This window comes from Ursus maritimus, unplaced genomic scaffold (genome assembly GCF_017311325.1).
Source record: "Ursus maritimus isolate PB19 unplaced genomic scaffold, ASM1731132v1 scaffold_9, whole genome shotgun sequence".
In the NCBI taxonomy this organism is placed as follows: Eukaryota; Metazoa; Chordata; class Mammalia; order Carnivora; family Ursidae; genus Ursus; species Ursus maritimus.
In genome coordinates, this window is record NW_024427107.1 from 78,216,037 (window position 1) to 78,234,562 (window position 18,526).

The 18,526-nt window shown below is 49.4% G+C and overlaps 1 protein-coding gene across 1 annotated transcript in view; it reads right to left on the reverse strand.

Moving 5' to 3' along the window:
• LOC103670607 (maestro heat-like repeat family member 5) overlaps positions 1–17,056 on the reverse strand; it is a 72,719-nt gene extending 55,663 nt beyond the window's left edge. The window contains exons 1-5 of the mRNA XM_040625605.1: positions 16,854–17,056; positions 6,991–7,172; positions 5,609–5,754; positions 4,507–4,635; positions 154–313 (exon numbers count right to left, since the gene is read on the reverse strand). Coding sequence (XP_040481539.1) covers positions 154–313; positions 4,507–4,635; positions 5,609–5,754; positions 6,991–7,172; positions 16,854–17,056 — 820 coding nt within the window. The remainder of the gene's footprint in view (positions 1–153; positions 314–4,506; positions 4,636–5,608; positions 5,755–6,990; positions 7,173–16,853) is intronic.
• Between the last annotated feature and the right edge of the window lie 1,470 nt (positions 17,057–18,526).

Below are 18,526 nucleotides of genomic sequence, written 5' to 3' on the forward strand. Positions count from 1 at the left end.
CCCCCCCCCCCCCCCCCGTCTACAGTCTTGCTGAGCCCCCTTCTGCATCTTTCGCTGTGACGTGCCCTTCCGCCGCCCTGGGCAGCAGGGGGTGGGGCAGAGGGTGGCCAAGGTGAGGCTGGGGCTGCCTTGGGACCCTCGGGCAGGACATACCATTGGAGGTCAGGATGCCCATCACGTAGAGGAGACTGCGGTGCGGGAAGATGCCTGTCAGGACCTCGGTCTCCAGGTGCTGGGCCACCACCCGCCATGAGTGCCGACAGATGGCCAGCAGCACGTTGCTGGCCGCGTCCTGGTACACCTCTTCCAGCTCCTGCCGGGCGGGAGGCAAAAGGGAGAGTGGGCACTTGGACAAAGCTTTGGCATTTTGTTTTTTTCTTTTAGATTTTTAAAATTTACTAAGTGAGAGAAGGAGAGCGAGTGAGTGAGTGCATGAGTGGGGTGGGGGGGGAGCAGGGAGCAGCAGAGGGAGAGGGACAAGCAGGCTCCCCACTGAGCAGGGAGCCCGACGAGACATGGGACCCAGAGATCAGGACCTGAGCTGAAAGCAGACTCTTCACCGGCTTTGGCCTTTCACCCACAAGGTCTGGTTTGGTGGGAAGATCAGTTATTGTCAGCCCAGTTTTTGGCTGGGAAACTGAGGCCAAGACAGCCCAATACATGCAGCTGGCAGCTGAAGAGCAGGTTACACCCCAGGGCTCAGCTTCCCGTGACTCTCAACACCCCTGGCCCTCCTACTGTTCCACAAACCCAGTGTGCTTCCTGCTTCTGGTCCGGGAGCATGGCTCCCGCCCACCTGTCCATCCTCCTCTAGTCATTCTAAAGCCCTCCCTGCTGTCCCCACTCAGGACTGCGCCCTGAAGACTCCTGTCTACATTGCCTCTTTTCCTGAGCTCTCGGCAGCTTGGGACAATGTCATGGCCTTTGATTCTTTATCGCCATGAATTCAGAGCCCCAGTCTATGCTTCTGTGTCCCGAGGAGTCAGGGTGTCAGCTGCTGGGGGCAGAGGCCCACCACGGTCTGGTGAAGCGGAGGCCGTGGGCGCGGAGGAGCCTGGCTCCGTGTGGTTCTAGTCTCGGGTTCCTCTTTTCTCCGGTTCTTGGTAGGAACCACCAGGTGGTTTCTGTGGCTGCTGGTGTGAGGGACGTGCCACAGGGTCATCGGCAGGCTGAGGCCAGGGGTCCACCCTGCATCTGGTGGCGTCTGAAAGCCAGGGTGTCTACCGTCTCTCCCTGAACACCCTGTGATGCTGTTGGAAGCCTCATATGAATGAAATCATTCTGTCGTTTATAATTTACTCCAAGTTTCCATACGAGGGCTTCTCATTAAGATGGTGGATTGAAGCCGATTTTGCTCTTTCAAAACAACACCTCAACACGACGACATTTAGGAGATGATTTAAAAAGGACAACAGCAGCCACATTCTGGGAGCTGGAGATCCGATGAGTGAGCGGTAACCGGGCTGAGCACGAGCCAACGCAGCCGGGTCTGCCACTGTTGGGGGGATTTGCAGAGGGCGTGTCACCCAGACCTCTGCAGCCAGGGGGCCCAGGGAGGGGGCGGCGGTTTAAGAGGGAGTCAGGTGCCCGATGCCGTGCCCACTCCGCACACCTGCAGGGTCCAGCAATGTCCGGAGGCCTAGTCTCTTGGCGGGGGGGGCGCAGGCGCGGGTCTGTGGCGGGAGGCCAGGCCGTCCACAGCACTGCCCAGGGGCCTCCCCCTCCAGCCGGACACTGTGTTAGGTCCTCTCTGGGAAATCTGGGCAGCCCAGGACGAAAGCCATAGAGCTCAGCACGGGAGGCGGGCAGCGGGCAGTGGGCAGCGGTGGGCTCAATGGTAACTCTACAGTGGACCCTGAATCCTACCACTCGCCTGTGTGTTCAGAGCTCCCCACCAGCGCTAACCATGGGCAGGCAGCCATGCTGGAGAAGCCTCGGGTGTGGGAGACGAAAACAACCACCACGCACCCGACAAAACCCAGAAAACAGCTCCTTGGAGGAAATACAGGCCAAACAGAGAGACGAAAACTTCAAGCAAAGCTGTGTCTTTAACATCCTGGGAGGTAAGAGGAGGTATTGCACCCACAAATGCTAGAAATAGCATGACGCGAAAAGGAACATTCTGGGGACAAAATCAAGATCACGAGAGAGTTGAAGGCACAAGGAGCAGAGCTGGAAACGCAGCAGGAGGTCTGGGAGACAGTGAGTCTTCCGAGAGCAGAACAGAGGACAGGGAGCTGCTCCAGCAGAGACCAGATGAGAATACCGGGGACCCCCGAGCAGCCTGCACCTGAAGCCTCGGGCAGGGGAGCCCAGGGGGCAAGACCATCCGTGAATTAAGTGAGGAATGTTCCAGAAGCAAAGGGCCCAAGTAGCCAGACTGCAGGAGGCAGGGTGGGAAGGCATGGTGGCTGGGGACAGACCCAGAGCAAGGCGCCCCTGGGGGGCCGCAGAGCGTGCAGACACAGGGAACATGGTACTCGCCCGCCCACAGGAAGCCACAGGTGGACAGAGGTCTAAGGTCCAGAATGGCTCTGGAGTCTCTGTTTTTCTCTCATATCCACCAGGGGCAGCGGGGAGACCACGCGATGCTGAAACCAACGTGACAATGCTCTCGTCGAACGGGAAAGTACTGAGCTGCAAAGCAAACCGAAAGTTTATTTGGGGTCTTTGGGAACCCCGATCTGGGGGACACAGATTCAGCGGGAAACGGAAATGTGCTTGGAGTGGGGGAGGAGAAAGAATTTACAAAGGCAAAAACCGGAGGCTTTTCGAAGCCTTTTGAAAGAATTATGATTGGTGTAGGCAAAACTAATGGACATTGGTCTACACAGGATAGGTCACTGTGCTGGTTGCTGGTCGGCGTTCCGCGAAATAAGCCTCATTCTGGGAAACGCAACACAATGTGGCCGTTTGCGGTCAGCACAGCCTAGAGTTCACACTTGTCCAGGTGGAGGCATGCGTGAGACCCACCTCCCCAGTGGCCTCTTGGGCCACACTGACAGTCCCCGCTTCATTTCACATGTTTCTGTCCATAGTCTCCAACACAGAGTCCAGGGTCAACCAGAGCAGACAGATTTCCAGAAACACCTGGTCTCAAACTGTACTTCCCAAGAACTTGTTTCCAAGAAGCTGCTGGAGGCTGCATGTCTCCAAAGCAAGAGAGCGAGCCAGGAAAGAGGAAGGCCTGGCGTATCCGAGACGCAGTCCCTGGCTGGGATGGGCTACAGGGGTTCCAGACTGGGCTTTGGACACCAAGACACCAGCCAACACGCTCGGCTGGCTGGGACCTGGGTGATAACGTGCCTGCTCTCCCCTGAGTCCTGGACCAGCTCGTGGTACCTACAGAAGTGCTCGCACCGACCCGCGCTGGAGAGCTGGCGGTGGGCGGCCGTGTGTGCAGAAGGCGGCGGTGTGGAGCAGCCATGCCACGGCCCTGCCTCGAGGGGCTCTTGTCCACCCCCAGGGAGGCTGAGCCAGGCTGCCACCCAGATGCTGGAGGGCTCTGCTTGTCCTGCAGCCCTCAGCAGCCCGGGTCACCACTGCCCCTCTCTATTACTACTGGTCTGTCGATGATTCGTAGGTGCTTTGCTTTTTAAAAATATGCCTGACATGCTTCACATGATGACTTAAATTAAAGTTAAATTAAATTAAAATTTAATTAAAAAAAGGTACGGAATTTTAGAACACAAACACACTGGCTATGGCCTTCGTTCCCTGTTTTTCTCTGATATCCACACTGGAAGGGTCTACAGACTTCTTTGTGGGGAGCGTGGGGACTGGTCATGCTGGCCATTTACCAGCTGGCTAACTGCTGCAGGCAAGTCTCCTAGACAGCCTGAGCCTCGGTCCCTCTGTCTGTAAATGGGGGTCATAAATACCTATTCCCGCTTCGTGGAGTGCCCAGGCTCAGCCCTGTGGGCCTCAGTGAGAATTCACGTCCACTGTGGGGCAACCCTGGGCTAGTCTGTCTAAATAGGAGCCACGAGCCCTCCAGTCCCTGGAGCTGAAGTCGTTGAGGCCAGGGACAGGCCTGGGCTGCCCTGGACCGCACCTCAGGTGGGGGAGGTAGGAGTGGTGTGGTCTCCAACAGGTGGGACCCACGAGGTAGCGGCAGAGGCTGAGTTAAGCCTGGAGAAGGGGTGGGACTTGTAGGAGGGCTTCCAGAGGCTGGTGTGGGAAGCAGCCATGGGAATGGTGTAACAGGTGGTGGTGGGGGGGGACCAGGGCAGAGACTTCCAGGAAAGGGCTCTGCAGCTGACATTCGGCTCTGCCATTTATGGGCCCTGTAGACTCAGACAAGCAATGAGCTCTCCGAATCTCACCTTTCTCAACTGTAAAATGGGCACACAAGGTTGTCCCTCTGAAGGGGCTGGTGGTAAGAAAACGAAATGGACAGAAATCACTTGGTCAACCACGGGGCTGGGCACCCCCACCATTATCTGGATGCTGGGGCAGCAGCCTACATTCCCAGAAGTGGCTTATTTGCTGGGAGGGGAGGCACACCGTGGTCTTGGTCATGTTCTCCAGGGCCAGCTGCATGAACGATTTCTCCCAGGCCTCCTCCAGGGAGTTGCTGGCTTCAATGACTGCCTCCAGCACGTGGAACAGCCGGAACTTGTGCCGGGAGGAGATCTGTGGGGGGCAGAGTGGGCAGAGGTTCAGAGACATGTTGGGTCTGGTCACAAGGGGAGTGGCCGCCAGTGAAAGCCTAGGTGTGGGCAGGCTGAGGAGGCTGAGGAGGCCAGGGGGAGAGGGTCACTGTGGAGGCACTTGGCCATTCGTCCAATAACCATTTAACGGACCATCACTATGTGCAGGCCCTGAATAGGTTCTACAGAGACAGATGAATTAAAGTCTCTATCCTCAGGAACTGCTCTAAGATTTTATTTAATTATTTATTTATTTATTTATTTATTTATTTAAAGATTGTATTTATTTATTTGAGAGAAAGAGAGAGAGCTCATGAGAGAGCACAAGCAGTGGTGGGGTGAGCAGCAAAGGGAGAGGATGAAACAGGCTCCTGCTTGAGCAGGGAGCCCAATGTGGGGCTTGAGCCCTAAGGCAGACGCTTAACCAACTGAACCACCCAGGTGCCCCTGCTATGGGATTTTAAAAGCATTCTGCCTCTACAGTCAGTTCATTCATTCATTTATTTATTTGTCCAATCGTTTATTCACCCATTCATTAAAACTTAATCACATCTTCTCCCTAATTATCCATCGTCCATCTACCAACCTACCCAAATATCCATCCACCCATCCATCCACCCACCCACCTATCCATCCATCCATCCATCCATCCATCCATCCATCCATCCATCTCTGCCACTTAATCGTTCTGCAACTTTAGCAGATCACTTCCTTTCCTAAGCCCATTTTCTTACCTATGGGGATCATAACATCTATATCATGGGACTCTTCTGAGGGTGGTCACACATGTTGGTCCACCGTCCTCCCTCCCCTCTCAGCCTGTTTGACATATGAGGAGATCAACTTGCCCCAAATCATTTAGCTGTACCAAAGAGCCAAGATTTGAACTGGCCTTGGGGTCTGGCCATCCCCTCTGCTCCCCATGCAATCCCTCCAATGGCCCAAGCAACTCCCACCTTGGGGTTGTCTACAAAGTAGTCATGGATGGTTTCCAGCACCAGGTTGGGGGTCCCATAAGCCATGTTCTTGATCTTCTTGATGATGTACTTCAGGTGGAAGGGGTCTGAACTATTCAGGTCCCGGAGCATCTTGAAGCAAATGGCTAAAGAAGATGGAAAAAGGTGTGAGGGTTGATGTGCTGTGGGAAGGTCACATTGTGCCGTCAGGGATAAGTGGGTAGGGAAGAGGTAGGCCAGGAATGGGAAACAGTGATCTGAAAATGAGGACTGAAGAATTGAACACATTGGGAATTCCTGGACCTCCTGACTGTCCAAAGAGTCCTCCTGGAATTTGAGATAGGATAAGAAGCAGGAATGCACGAAGGTTTCAAACCCTTATACACCATGCATATTTCCATCCATTCATTTCATTCAACCACTTTTTTGTGCATTCTTTCATCCAATCATCTATCATCTACCTATCCATTGATCCATCTGTCCATTCACCCACACATTCATCCATATGTCTGTTTGTCCATCGATTCATCTACCCATCCACCTGTCTGTCCATCCTTACACTTACCCATCAATCCATGCATTAACGAGTGTATCCATCCATCCGTCACCCATCCACTCATAAATTTGACTATCTACCTGTCCATCCACCCATCCATTCAGAAGTTTATTCATCCATCCAACACACATTCACTCAAATTAGCCATCCATCTTTCTGTCCCTCTATCTATTCATTCCTTCACCACTGCACCTTCCATCTAGTCCTTCAACATTCAATGATGTTCCCTCTGTGTCATCATAGGGCTGTGCATGAGGACTCAAGGAGGAGTCAGGGCCCAGCTCGGTTCTGAAGGAGCCTCCAGCCTGTGGGAGCCCTACCCACTATGTGTGGACTCGGGTTCTGCAGTTGTATAAAAGGCCCTGGGCACAAAGAGAGGGGAGGGGCAATACATCCCAACAAAGATGGAGGGACATTCAGGACTGGCCACTCAGAGGTGGTGGCAATTTAACTTTGCCTAGAAAGATGAAGGCAAGTCATCCTTAGAATGAGGGGCAAAGCATTCCTGTGAAAGGGCCAGGCCTAGGCTGAGGTCCTAAGGTGTGAAAAGGTATGGGAAGAAAGTGGAAGGTGAAGTGTGAAGGAGGGAATTTTTGGGCTTTGGATGGTGCCTCAGGAGACATGAAGAGGCCAAGGAGGTATGTAGGGCTCTCTGCTGAAAGATTTCACTATGTCCACAAGGTCCTTGACATTCCCAAGATCCCAGGGGTGTGGATTCCTTCTGGTCCTCATCCCCAGGACTTTTTGAGTGGAGGAACCAGATGGAGTCTGCTGGAACCTGACCACCCCATCTCCACCCCGCCAGAGTCCCAGGGCTGGTGATCACCTGCATTGTAGGCTTCCTCCATGAACATCTTGTGCTCCTTGGGCACAAGAGCAGCCTGGCTGCTCTGTGACTTGCAGAGCAGGATGGTGGTGGGGTGTGCTTGTCTGTCCCTGTGGGCAGGGTCCTGAGGTAACTTCATGCAAGATAGGTCCTTCGTGGATCTGGAGACATGGGAGAAGATTCTGAAATGGAAGAAAGGTCCAAGGTGTGTGTATCTGGGCACCTTTGTGTGCATTCATGAATGCAAGCACAGTAGACACTGAGAGTCATGTTGGTCAGGATCAGGCTTGGCAATATCCTTCTGCATGTCTGCCTTTCTGTTCAATGGTCTGGCTGAACTCCAAGGGAGGGAGTAGGGAAGGAGTCTGGAGGTCTCAGGGATGTAGTTAAGTAGGCAGCATTTCCTGTGGGCCTGGAAAGGCCTGACTCTTAGCAAGTGCTGGTGGCACAGACATGACTGGCAGGACCTGGAGGGCTCTAGGGTATGGCATCCCCAGCTCCAACTCTTGCACTGACTTGGAGGAGCCAGTCTTCTCACGACCACACACGATACTGCCCTGGCTACCCAGAAGTCACTGAGGGGTCTTTGAGGGAGGTCCAAGAGCTGCAGAGCAGGTGGTAGCAGGAGCCATGAAGATGGGTGCACTGGACCACAACCCCGCCTGTGCCCCAGGCTCCACAGTCCTGGTGCTTGGGAATAATTATGTGTGCATGATGGAGACACTGAGAAGAACTGTGTGGCAGGGGAAAGGAAGGACATCAGCCCTCACCTCTTCTTTTGCAAATATGGGGACAGCATTCCCTCAGACTGTGCTCATTGCCAGAGGGGCCAAAAAAGGAGGCATCCTTCATTTTTGGGGTAGTGTCAAAGCTGTTTGTCTCACAAATTCTTCTTGGACCCTCCTGGCAGGAGTGGCTTCTGCTCTTCCTGCCCTGGAACCTCATTCCTTGTTCACTCACAGTTCCCATTTCCCAAGTACTGACCACAGGCATGCTGTGTTCTTTCTAGCCACTAAGGATATATAGATATCTAATGTCTGATATTAGCGGGTTTGTATATCCCCCCTCCTCCAATTTTTGTGTTGTTTAAGGCAGGAAGGGGAATCTGGTCCTTGTTGCTCCATCTTGGAGGGAAGCACTCGTGTTGTCTTCATCATCTTCATGTCTCTGGGGTTTTTCCTGAGTGCAGTGTGGAACCACAGAGGATTTTGAGTGACATTATCTCATATACGTTTCTTATGTGGTAGAATAAATTAATGGGTAAATGTTAAAAGAGATGAACCACCTTCTAATATACCACATAATGCACCTATAGAATTTTTTGATGGTTTGTTGTCTTGCTCACATTGAATAAAAGATTACCAGGCTCACATGGCAGCAAGAAAATATGACCCCTAAGTAGGAGAAAAAAAATTGATCAAAAGCAACACAAAAATGACACAAATGAGAGAATTAGTAGACAAAGACATTAAATGTCATTGTAACAATATTCCACATGTTCAACATGGTATATTAAAACATAAGCATGTTAAGGAGAGACATAGAAAACATAAACAAGATGAAGAATACAACGTTTGAGATTAAGAATACACTGGATAAGTTTAAAAGCAGATTAGACACTGTAGAAGCAAAGATTAGTGAGCTTGAAGGTACTACAGCAGAAACTACCCAAAAATGAAACACAAATGGAAAAAAGACTGGAAAAATGGAACAGAGCAATCAGTGAATTATAAAAAAACCTCAAAGGGCATCGTGTGTATGCAATGCAAATCCTCACAGGAGAAGAAAGAGAGACAGAAAACAATATTTGAGGGGATAATATCTGGTTTCCAAATTAATAAAAGCAAAAATCCCACAGATCCAAGAAACTCAATGAACCTCAGTGAAAAAAACATAAAGAAAACGAAACCAAATGACATTGAAATAAAATTGCCTAAGGCCAATGCTAAGAGAAAATTTTAAGAAAGGAAGCCAGAGAAAAGTCAGAGAAAAAAAGAACCATTATGTGCAAAACTATAAAGATAAGAGCAAGAGTATAGTTCTAGTCAGAAATAATGCAAGCGGGATGCCTGTGTGGCTCAGTCATTAAGCTTCTGCCTTCTGCTCAGGTCATGATCCTGGGGTCCTGGGATCGAGCCCCATGTTGGGCTTCTTGCTCTGCAGGGAACCTGCTTCTCCCTCTCCCTCTGCCCCTGCTAGTGTTCCCTCCCTGTCTGTCTCTGTCAAATAAAAAATTTAAAGAAATCTTAATAAAAGGGAAATAATGCAAGCATTGGAGACATGGAGCAACATTTTAAAACACTAAGAGGGAAAAAAAGGGCAAGCTAAAATCCTATACTCAGAGAAAAAAAAATTAAAAAACTGATGGTATAACCAAACCTTTATCACATGCACTAAAGCTGAAAGAATTCATCACCAGCAGACCTGCACCATAAGAAATGTTTGAGGAAGTCTGTTAGGCAGAAGGAAAATAATACCAGATGGAAATATGGAAACACACAAAAGAATAAAGAACAGTGGAAATGGTAAATATGTAGGTGAATGTAAAATGTTTTTTCTTATTTTTCAAGTTTAAAGTAAAGTTCTTATTTTTCAACTTTACAGTAAAAATAACAATGCCTGGTGGGGCTTACAGCAAATGTAGAAGTAAAATATATGTCAACAATACCATAAAGGTCAGCAGAGGGAAATGGAAATAAAATACTGTAAGATTCTTATACTATAAGTAAAGTGCAGAATATCACTTGAAGGTAGGCTGAGATATGGTAAATTTGTAAACTATAAGCCCTAAGCAATCACTAAAAAATCAGAGGGTAAACTAAAAATATATATAGCTAATAAGCCAACACGAGATACAGGGGCAAAGAGGAAAAATAGAACAACGAAGAGAAGAAACAAAGTGAAAACAAATTGCAAGATGGTAGATTAAAACCAAATCATATCAATAGTCACATTAAATGTAAATGATTTAAATATCTCAATCAAATAGCAGAGACGGTCAAATTGAATAAAAAATCAAGACTAAAAAAATGCTGCCTATAAGAAATACACTTGAACTATAATAGACACAAATCAATGAAAAATAAAGGATGAGAAAAGATACCATGCTAACAATAATCTAACGAAAACAAGAGTGGCCATACTAATATCAGTAAAAGTATATTTTCGAGTGAATAATATAACCAGGGATAAAGAGCATCAGTTCATAATGATAAACGGATGACTTTCAATTCTAAATGTTCATGCACCTAATAACAGAACTTCATAATATATAAAGCAAAAAAGTTAGAACCAAAAGGAGAAATAGTTGAAGAATAGTTGAATCATAGTTGAAGATTTCAGTATCCCTCTGTCAATAATTGATAGAGCAAGAAGACTGATAATCATTAAGGATACAAAAGGCTTGAATACTCCTCTTAGGTAATGTAATCTGATTGGCATTTACAAAACTCTCCAACTAACAACAGAAGAACACACATTCTCTTCAAGTGCACGTGGAACATCTACCAAGATAGACCATATTCTGAGCCATAAAATAGTCTCAATAAGTTTAAGAGGATTCAGATCAAACAAAGCATACTCTTTGACCACAATAGAATGAAATTAGAAACCAATAACAGAAAGATAGATGGGATATCCCCAAGTATTTTGAAAATGAAATAACAATTTTAAATAATGCATGGGTCCAGAAGAAATTGAAAGAGAAAGTAAAAAGTATTTTGAACTGAAAGAAAATGAAAGCACAGCATATAAAAATGCATAGGGTGCAGCTAAAGCAGTGCTTTGAGGGAAATTTACAGCATTCAAATTTTTTAAAAAGATTTTTTAATTTATTTATTGGACAGAGAGAGACACAGCGAGAGAGGGAACACCAGCAGGGGGAGTGGGAGAGGCAGAAGCAGGCTTCCCAAGGAGCAGGGAGCCTGATGCAGGGCTCAATCCCAGGACCCCGGGATCATGACCTGAGCCGAAGGCAGACGCTAATGACTAAGCCACCCAGGTGCCCCTATAGCATTCAAACTTACAGTATTAGAAAAGAGTAGAGGTCTGAAATCAATGACCTAAGTTTCCATCTTAAAAACGAGGGGAAAAGGGGCAAATTAAGCCCAAAGAAAGAAAATAATAAAAAGTAGAGCAAAAATCAATGAAGTAAAAACAAAAAAACATTAGAGAAAATCAATGAAACCAAAGCCGGCTCTCTGAAAAGATACACACATTTGATAAACTTCTATCAGGCTTTATTAGGGCAAAAAGAAAGAAGACACAATTATTAATATAAAGAGTGAGAATAGGTATATCATTTAAGATCCTACAGACATTAAAAAGATAGTGAGAGAATATTATGAACAACTCGAAGCCAATAAATTTGACAACCTAGATAAAATGAACTCCTTAGTCATAAAATAACAAAGCTCAGTCAAGAAGAGCTGAGTAACCAGAATAGCCATTGGCCTATTATAAACACTAAATTTGTGGTTGAAGACCTTCCCACAAAGAAAGTGTTAGGCTCAGATGGCTTTACTCTTAAATTCTACCAAGCATTTAAGGAAGGAATGATACCAATACTATAAAACTCTTCCAGAAAATTAAAGAGAGAACACTTCCTAACTCATTCAGTGAGGTGAGCATTCGTATCCTGATACCAAAACCAAAGAAAGGCACTGCAAAACTTCTTAACATATGAATCCAAAATATACAGATATGCATATCTGATAAGTGGACCTTATCCTGGGTATGCGAGGCTGGTTGAACAATTGAAAATCAGTCAATGTAACTTACCATATTGGTAGATTAAAGAAGAAAATCATATAATCATCTCAGTAGATGCAGAGAAAGCATTTGACAAAATTCAACATATATTCACAATAAAAACAAGAATTAAAGGAATTTCCTTAACCTGATTAAAAGCATCTACAAAAATCCCATAGCTAATATCATACTTAATGGTGAAAGACCAAATGTTTTCCCCACATCATTGGGAACAAGGGAAGGATGTCTGTTTGCACCACTTCTATTCAAAATGGTAGCGAGGGCTCAGTCAATACAAACAGGTAAGAAAAGAAATTAAAAGTGTGCAGATTGGAAAGGAAGAAACAAGCTATCTCGACTTATAGAGAATGTTATCACCTAATTAGAAAATTCCAAAGAATCTACAAAAAACCTACTAGAACTGAACAGTGAGTCCAGCAAATTTGCAAAAATAAAGTCAGGATGCAAAATTCAGTCATATTTCTCTATACTGGCAATGAGCAATTGGGACTTGAAAATAAAAAGGCACCATCCATATACAGTAGCATTAAAGATCATGAGATATTTAGACACACTATCTAACAAATAATTGCAAGGTCTGTGAATTGTAAAATATAAAATAGCAGTGAAAGAAATAAAGAAGACTTTAATAAGTGGAGAGATAAACCACGTTCATGGATCAGAAGACTCAATATTGTTAAGGTGTCAGTTTTGTAAAAATATATCTAAATATTCAATGTAAAAAGTCCAGAAAAAGTCTCACACGTACAAGGTTAGCTGATTTTTAAAAAAAACTTAGCTGTATTAATTCAACTTAATTTTTTTATAGTAGGCTCCACACCTAATGTGCGGCTTGAATATACAACCCTGAGATCAAGAGTTGCATGCTCTACTCACTGAGCCAGCCAGCCGCCCCAAGGCCAACTGATTTTTGATAAAAGTGCAAAAGAATTCAATTAAGAAAGTGTATTCAACAGATAGTGTACAATAATTGGATGTACACATGCAAAAATAACCCCCCATTTACACTTCACACTCTATACAAAAATTAACTCAAGACAGATGGCAGACCTAAAAGTAAAACCTAGAATCTAAACTTCTAGAAGAAAACGTAGGAGAAAATTTTTGTGATCTTGGGTTAGACAAAGATTTCTTAGGTGTGATACCAAAAGTACAACCCATAGAAGAAAACAAATTCGGTTGGATTTCATCAAAATTAAGAACTTCTGCTCTCGAAAGCCATCTAGAAAAATGAACAGATAAGCTGTGGACTAAGAGGAAATATTTGCAAATCATGTCTGATAAAGAACCACATTCAGAATATAGAAATAAGTCCTGAAACAAACCAAAAACTCAAACATGAACACAAACAGTCTAACAAAATACAGACAGAAGATTTGAATAGTCATTCCGGCAAAGGAGATAAACAGGTGGCAAGTAAGCACATAGCAAGTGCCCAACCCCATTCTTCACGAAGGCAACAAGTGGAAACCAAAGTGGGATATCGCGCCATGTCTACTAGAATGGCTGAAATTGGGGAAAACCCTGAACATACCAAGTGCTGGTGAGGTCGTGGGGTAACTGGACCTCTCACACGTTGCTGGTGAGATGTGAGATGGTGCAGCCAGTGCGGGAAGTAAGCGTGGTGCTTTCTTGGACGGTTAAACGTACACTCGCCACCCGACTCTGCCGCTCCACCCCTAGCTGATTATTCAGGTGCAAGAACAACTTACTTTCACACAAAATCTGTATGTGAACGTTTATAATGGCTCTGTTTGTAATGGCCCCAAACTGAAGAAATGCACGCATCCTTTGATGAATGCATAAGGGAACTGTGTATGACATCCACGGAAGTACTAATCGGCAACAAAAAGAAATGAATCACTGAGAAACACAGCAACACGGACGGTTCTTAAACTCATCACACCGTGTGAGGGAAACCAGCCCCTGCAAGCTACACACTGTATCGGCCCATCTCGATGGCTTTCTGAAGAAGGTCAATGAAACAGAAAACAGATTAGTGGTTTCCAGGGATAGGAAGTTGGGGGGTGCTCACTACAAAGGGCATGGGGGACTCTGGGGAGACAGACCTGCTTCCTATCTTGCTTGTGGTAGTGGATTCACGGCTGGATGACTTTGTTAATGCTCGCAGATTTATCCACTAAAGAGAGTGAATTTTACTGTACAGAAATTATTCCATAATGAAAAAGAAAGCAAGATCTTTAAGAACAGAAATGATCTCACCCCCTCTCTGGTCTCATTTCCTTCTGCTTTCTCTTGCTTATTCCATCCCAGTCACAGTGAGCTCCTGCTGCGCCTCAAACCACCAGGCACGTTTCTACCTCAGGACCTTTGCACTGGCTGACCCTTCAGTCTGGGGAACAACCTTCCTCTAGAGGGCTGCTCAGCTCAGTTTCTTACCTCCTTAGAGTCTTGGCTTAATTATTACCTCCTAGATGAAATTACTTAAAATTGTAGCGTACCCCTACCCCTTTCAAAATTTTCCCCATCACTTTTAACCTTGTAACATGATATAACTTACTTTATTACATCTACTGTTCATTGGCTGTCTGGCCCACTGGAAGGTAGCCACAAGGGTAGGGATCTTTATGTCTTGTCCCCAGTTGTATCCTCCAACACCTGCAACAGTGCCTGGCACACCAGGCACACACACTCTACGGTGGGTAGAGTGATGTTTCAAAGCAACAGTCAGTCCATCTTCATCTCTGGAAAGCCCTGTGACAGCCCCCCAGCTCTCTCCCTGACAGCTCCCTCACCAGGATCCAGCTGCCCAAGCCTGTTCCACTTGACTGGTGGGCCTTTGCTCTCCTGGGCCCGCTGCCCAGAGCATGGGTCCTTTCTCCCCCTCTCTCCCTGTACCTTTCAGGGTAATGCACAGAGACCCGCCCTTCAGCCTCCTTGACTTGGAAAGAGCATCCTGGGGTTGGGGTGCTTCCCCTGACTCCGTGGCTGACCGAGGGCCCACCCTGGCTCCCTTGAACCTCGGTGTCACTGCTGACAACCCCCTGGCCCTTTTCCTTCCCAAGTGTCCCTGGGGATGTGCTGGCTGTCCCTGGGTCTCCAACATGTCAGTGAGGGTCGACAGAATGAATGACTGAGCGGGTGAGTCTGAGGCGCACTGCCTTGGGGGGCCTTCCTCAGACAGTGAGACCCTCCTCCTCCCGTCCTCCTGGAGCTGTTCCTGGTAGTCCTGCCTCTTCCAGCTCCCTTCCCAGATGGCGTTCATGCTCACTCCATCTCATAGCCATCCCAAACTGAGGGCCCACCCCCCATCTGCCTCTTTGGGAACCAGTGACCAGGTGGCCAAGCAGGGGACACTCCGGGGGTTGCCCAACATGTTGCATTTCTGCACTCAGCCAGACTTTCCTCAGGAAGCTCCCACGTCCGGGGCACATGTCGGGATGACAGCGTTTACAAGGTGTTGGGGCAGAGACGGGGTGCGCCCCTGGCCTGGAGTGGCTGGCCATCTCCGCAGTTCCAGAGCCCTCCGCAGTGCCCAGGGCAGTCTCAGCCCTTCCTGCCTTCATTCCTTCAGCGAGTACTTGTTAAGTGCTTACTGTATGCCGGGTACTGGGGGTTCGTCTGCGTGAAACACACAGAAAACCCTTCCCTCGTAGTGCTAGCGTTCGGGGGCGGAGGCGATGGACAGAGTCTGACCTGTGCCCACCGGGGACAGTGAGATGGAGAAATTGAGCAGGGACAGGGTTTGGACAAGCTGTGGGGCCATGTTAGACAGCTGGTCAGGGAACCTCGGCCATTGGGGTGCTTCTGGGGCGAGGCTGTCTGACGGGTGCCTGGTGGGGGGGCGCTGGGTGGCTGGAGGAGCGAGTGATGTATAGATGAAGGCGTTCTGGGGGGGGGCCCTCGGCCCAGCTGCTCACGACGTCCTGCTGGAGAGGGATGGGTCCCCTCTCGTCACATCTCCGACCCTCCACCCCCACCGCATTACACTCCATACTGTCCTCACACACCAACCCCAAGGGGTGCCGAGACACAGACAGATTCAGCGACCCGTCCTAGGACACACCCCCTCTGTGGTTCCGACCCAGCCTGAGCCCGAAGCCCGCATCCTGGGGACGGAGGCCGGCGGAGCTCAGTGCACGCTCGAACCTTCCTACCACCTCTCAGAAAACCAGCCACTTCCCTGCCACTCCCAGAAAGTGTGGCCTTTCCGCCGGAGGCTGGCTGGGCACCTCTGTGGGCATCTCACCAAGGGTCGGAGCCCGGCTCCCCTCTGCACCCGGGAGGGAACTGAAGCTGCTCAGTGCCACCCACAGGCACTTGGCCTGTATCTTGCCCTAAAACGGCATCCTAGCCCTGTGACGACCAAAATTGAATATATTTTTAAATACAGAAAAACGACAGAAGCATAGTCAGGCAAACAGCTGCAGAGGGGAGCGTTTTCTCGCCTTCGAAGTGATCCAAGATGTGGCAGAGGAGACGGGCCTGACAGCACACACGGAGACGACTGCGTGTGGACCAAAATAACTGAGTTCAAAGCAGGTACGAAGCTGCTCCTTCTGACAGCCCACCACGATGGGCATCGCAAACGGGACTCCAGCTCCGAAACCCACCCAGGGACAGGCTGGAGAGCACCCCGGGGGCCTGAGGCGGCAGGGGAGGGAGCCCGCCCACCTCTGGCCTCATGCAGCCTCGCTCAGGACGCACCGCGTCTTTGCAGGGACGCGGGCCCTTGTACTGCTGTCCATTCTGCAGATAAGGAGCTGAGGCTCGGGAAGCAGGCAGACACTGTCAGCCCTTCTGCCCCTCCGTCCCCTCACTCACTCATGCAGTAGGTGTGTGTGGACGTGGATGGTGACACGCTGCTAGCCCCACCGCTGTCTCACAAGCAGCCAACAGCGAGGGCGCATTTGGATGCATGCCCTCCCTCCCGGCCTCCTCCCACTGAGTCAAGGACTGCCAGGTGGGGCTCCACCCCAATCCCGCCCCCCCCACCACCTGCTGTTCCTGGCTGCAGGGACTCCTCTTTCCTTGGTGTGGGGCCTGGGACTCAGCCCCAGATGCTCCCTGGGGGGTGCCCCTTGCTGTCCTGCAGGGAGGCATGCTCCTGAAAGATGGAGAAGCCAGGGTACCTGTGGGAAGCAGGGCATCGGGCGTCCCCTTCTGAGTTCCCACATGTCCCAGCCTGGTGCTGGGCTGACCTGGGGTTCTGGGACATGACTGATGGCGTCCTATCAGCCGCGGTGAAGCTGTGTGGCTTTTCCGAATGCTGCCCGTCCATGTTGGGGTGCTGTTTGGAGAACCCACAGACCCCAGCCTCCAGCTCTGTCCTCATGCCCAGTGGGGCAGCCCTATCTCTGCGTATCCCCTCCCCCACCCCAGCCGGCCCTGACCTCACCCCTGAGGTCACAATGGTTCCAGTGCTCATGGCCCTTTTCCGGGGCCAGTGCTGTGGAACTGGACACTGTCCTGGGCCTGGGCACATTATGTGTGTGTTCCTGATGTGGCCTTGGGCTCGGCCCTTCTGTCTCTGGCTTGTGAGGAGCTCTGAGACTGAAGACCCAGCTAATCCAAGCTTGGATTCCTGACCTAAGCAGCTGTGAGAGAGTAAATGTGTGTTGTTTTAAGCCACTATGTTCTGGGGTCATTTGTTACACAGCAATAGATAACTGATACATGTTCTGTAGGAGCGAGAAGAGGCAGAATTAGGTTCTTGATGACCTCCCATCACACGGGGCCATCGTCCAGTTGCAAGGTTTGGTCCCAGCATGGTCCCTCATCCCCATACTTGGCTGTTGGAAGCCCTGCAGATGGGGCTTGTGGGTGGGGGGCTGAGGGCAAGGATGTTGCAGGGACAAGGGACTGCTGGGGCTGGGACTGCTGCTGGGTCAGCTACCTCCAGCCCCAGGAACATCTCCCTCTGCCCAGCCAGCCCCTGGGCTCAAGCCGCTGTGGCCACACTGCAGGCAGCCCTGCCTTCTGGAAACAGCCATGTGTCTCATAGACAACAGCCACTGCTCACCCCCGAGGCCATGGTGGCCCCCAGGGTTCAAACTCCAGCTTTGGTACTGCTGGCTGGATAACTTCTCTGAAGCCATGATCTCTTTCTACATGGGGGCTGACAATGCCCACCCTCCCCCCAGTGGTTCCGACATTCAAGCTGCTTTTCTGTGAGCAGTGTTTGGTGCAGGACAGGTGCCCAGCCCAGCACAGCGGCTGGGCATTGCGGGCGGCTTCGCCGGGTCTAACTGGGGTTAAACCTCATGACCTTCCTGTGGGATGGGAGTCTGGATTCTCAGCAGGTGGCCAGGAAGGAGACAGGCCGGGCAGAGGGCGAAGTGAGTTAGGAGGCTGGTAGGTTTGTCTAGGCCTCCCCAGGTCCCCGGAACTCTCTGAGCTTGTCACCTGGAGTCCTAAACATGACCAAAAGCCAGACGGTGGGAGCTGTGATTCTTCCCGAAGCTCAGAGGTGAGGCCGCTCCTGGGGTCGCTCTGAAATGGAAGGGTCTGCACATATCCCGGTTTGCCTGGAAACCCTGAGCCCGAGTTCTTCCATCGCAGTGTGCTGAAGGGGACGGCTGAGGACAAGGCCCATACACTCATTCGTGAAGGAGGGTCCCTGGAAAGCTGGATCCCGTGAAGCTTCCAGAACAGGATTTGGGGGGAGTGCCCTTTCTCTGAGACTTGTCCTCCCATGCCTCCGGGGTATGTTCCTGGGACCTTTCTGCCTGGTGGCCTTGGCCAGGGGTGTGCTGCAGCGGCCCCCAAATGACTCTTATGACTGTTCCTAAATTTTCAGGAAGGT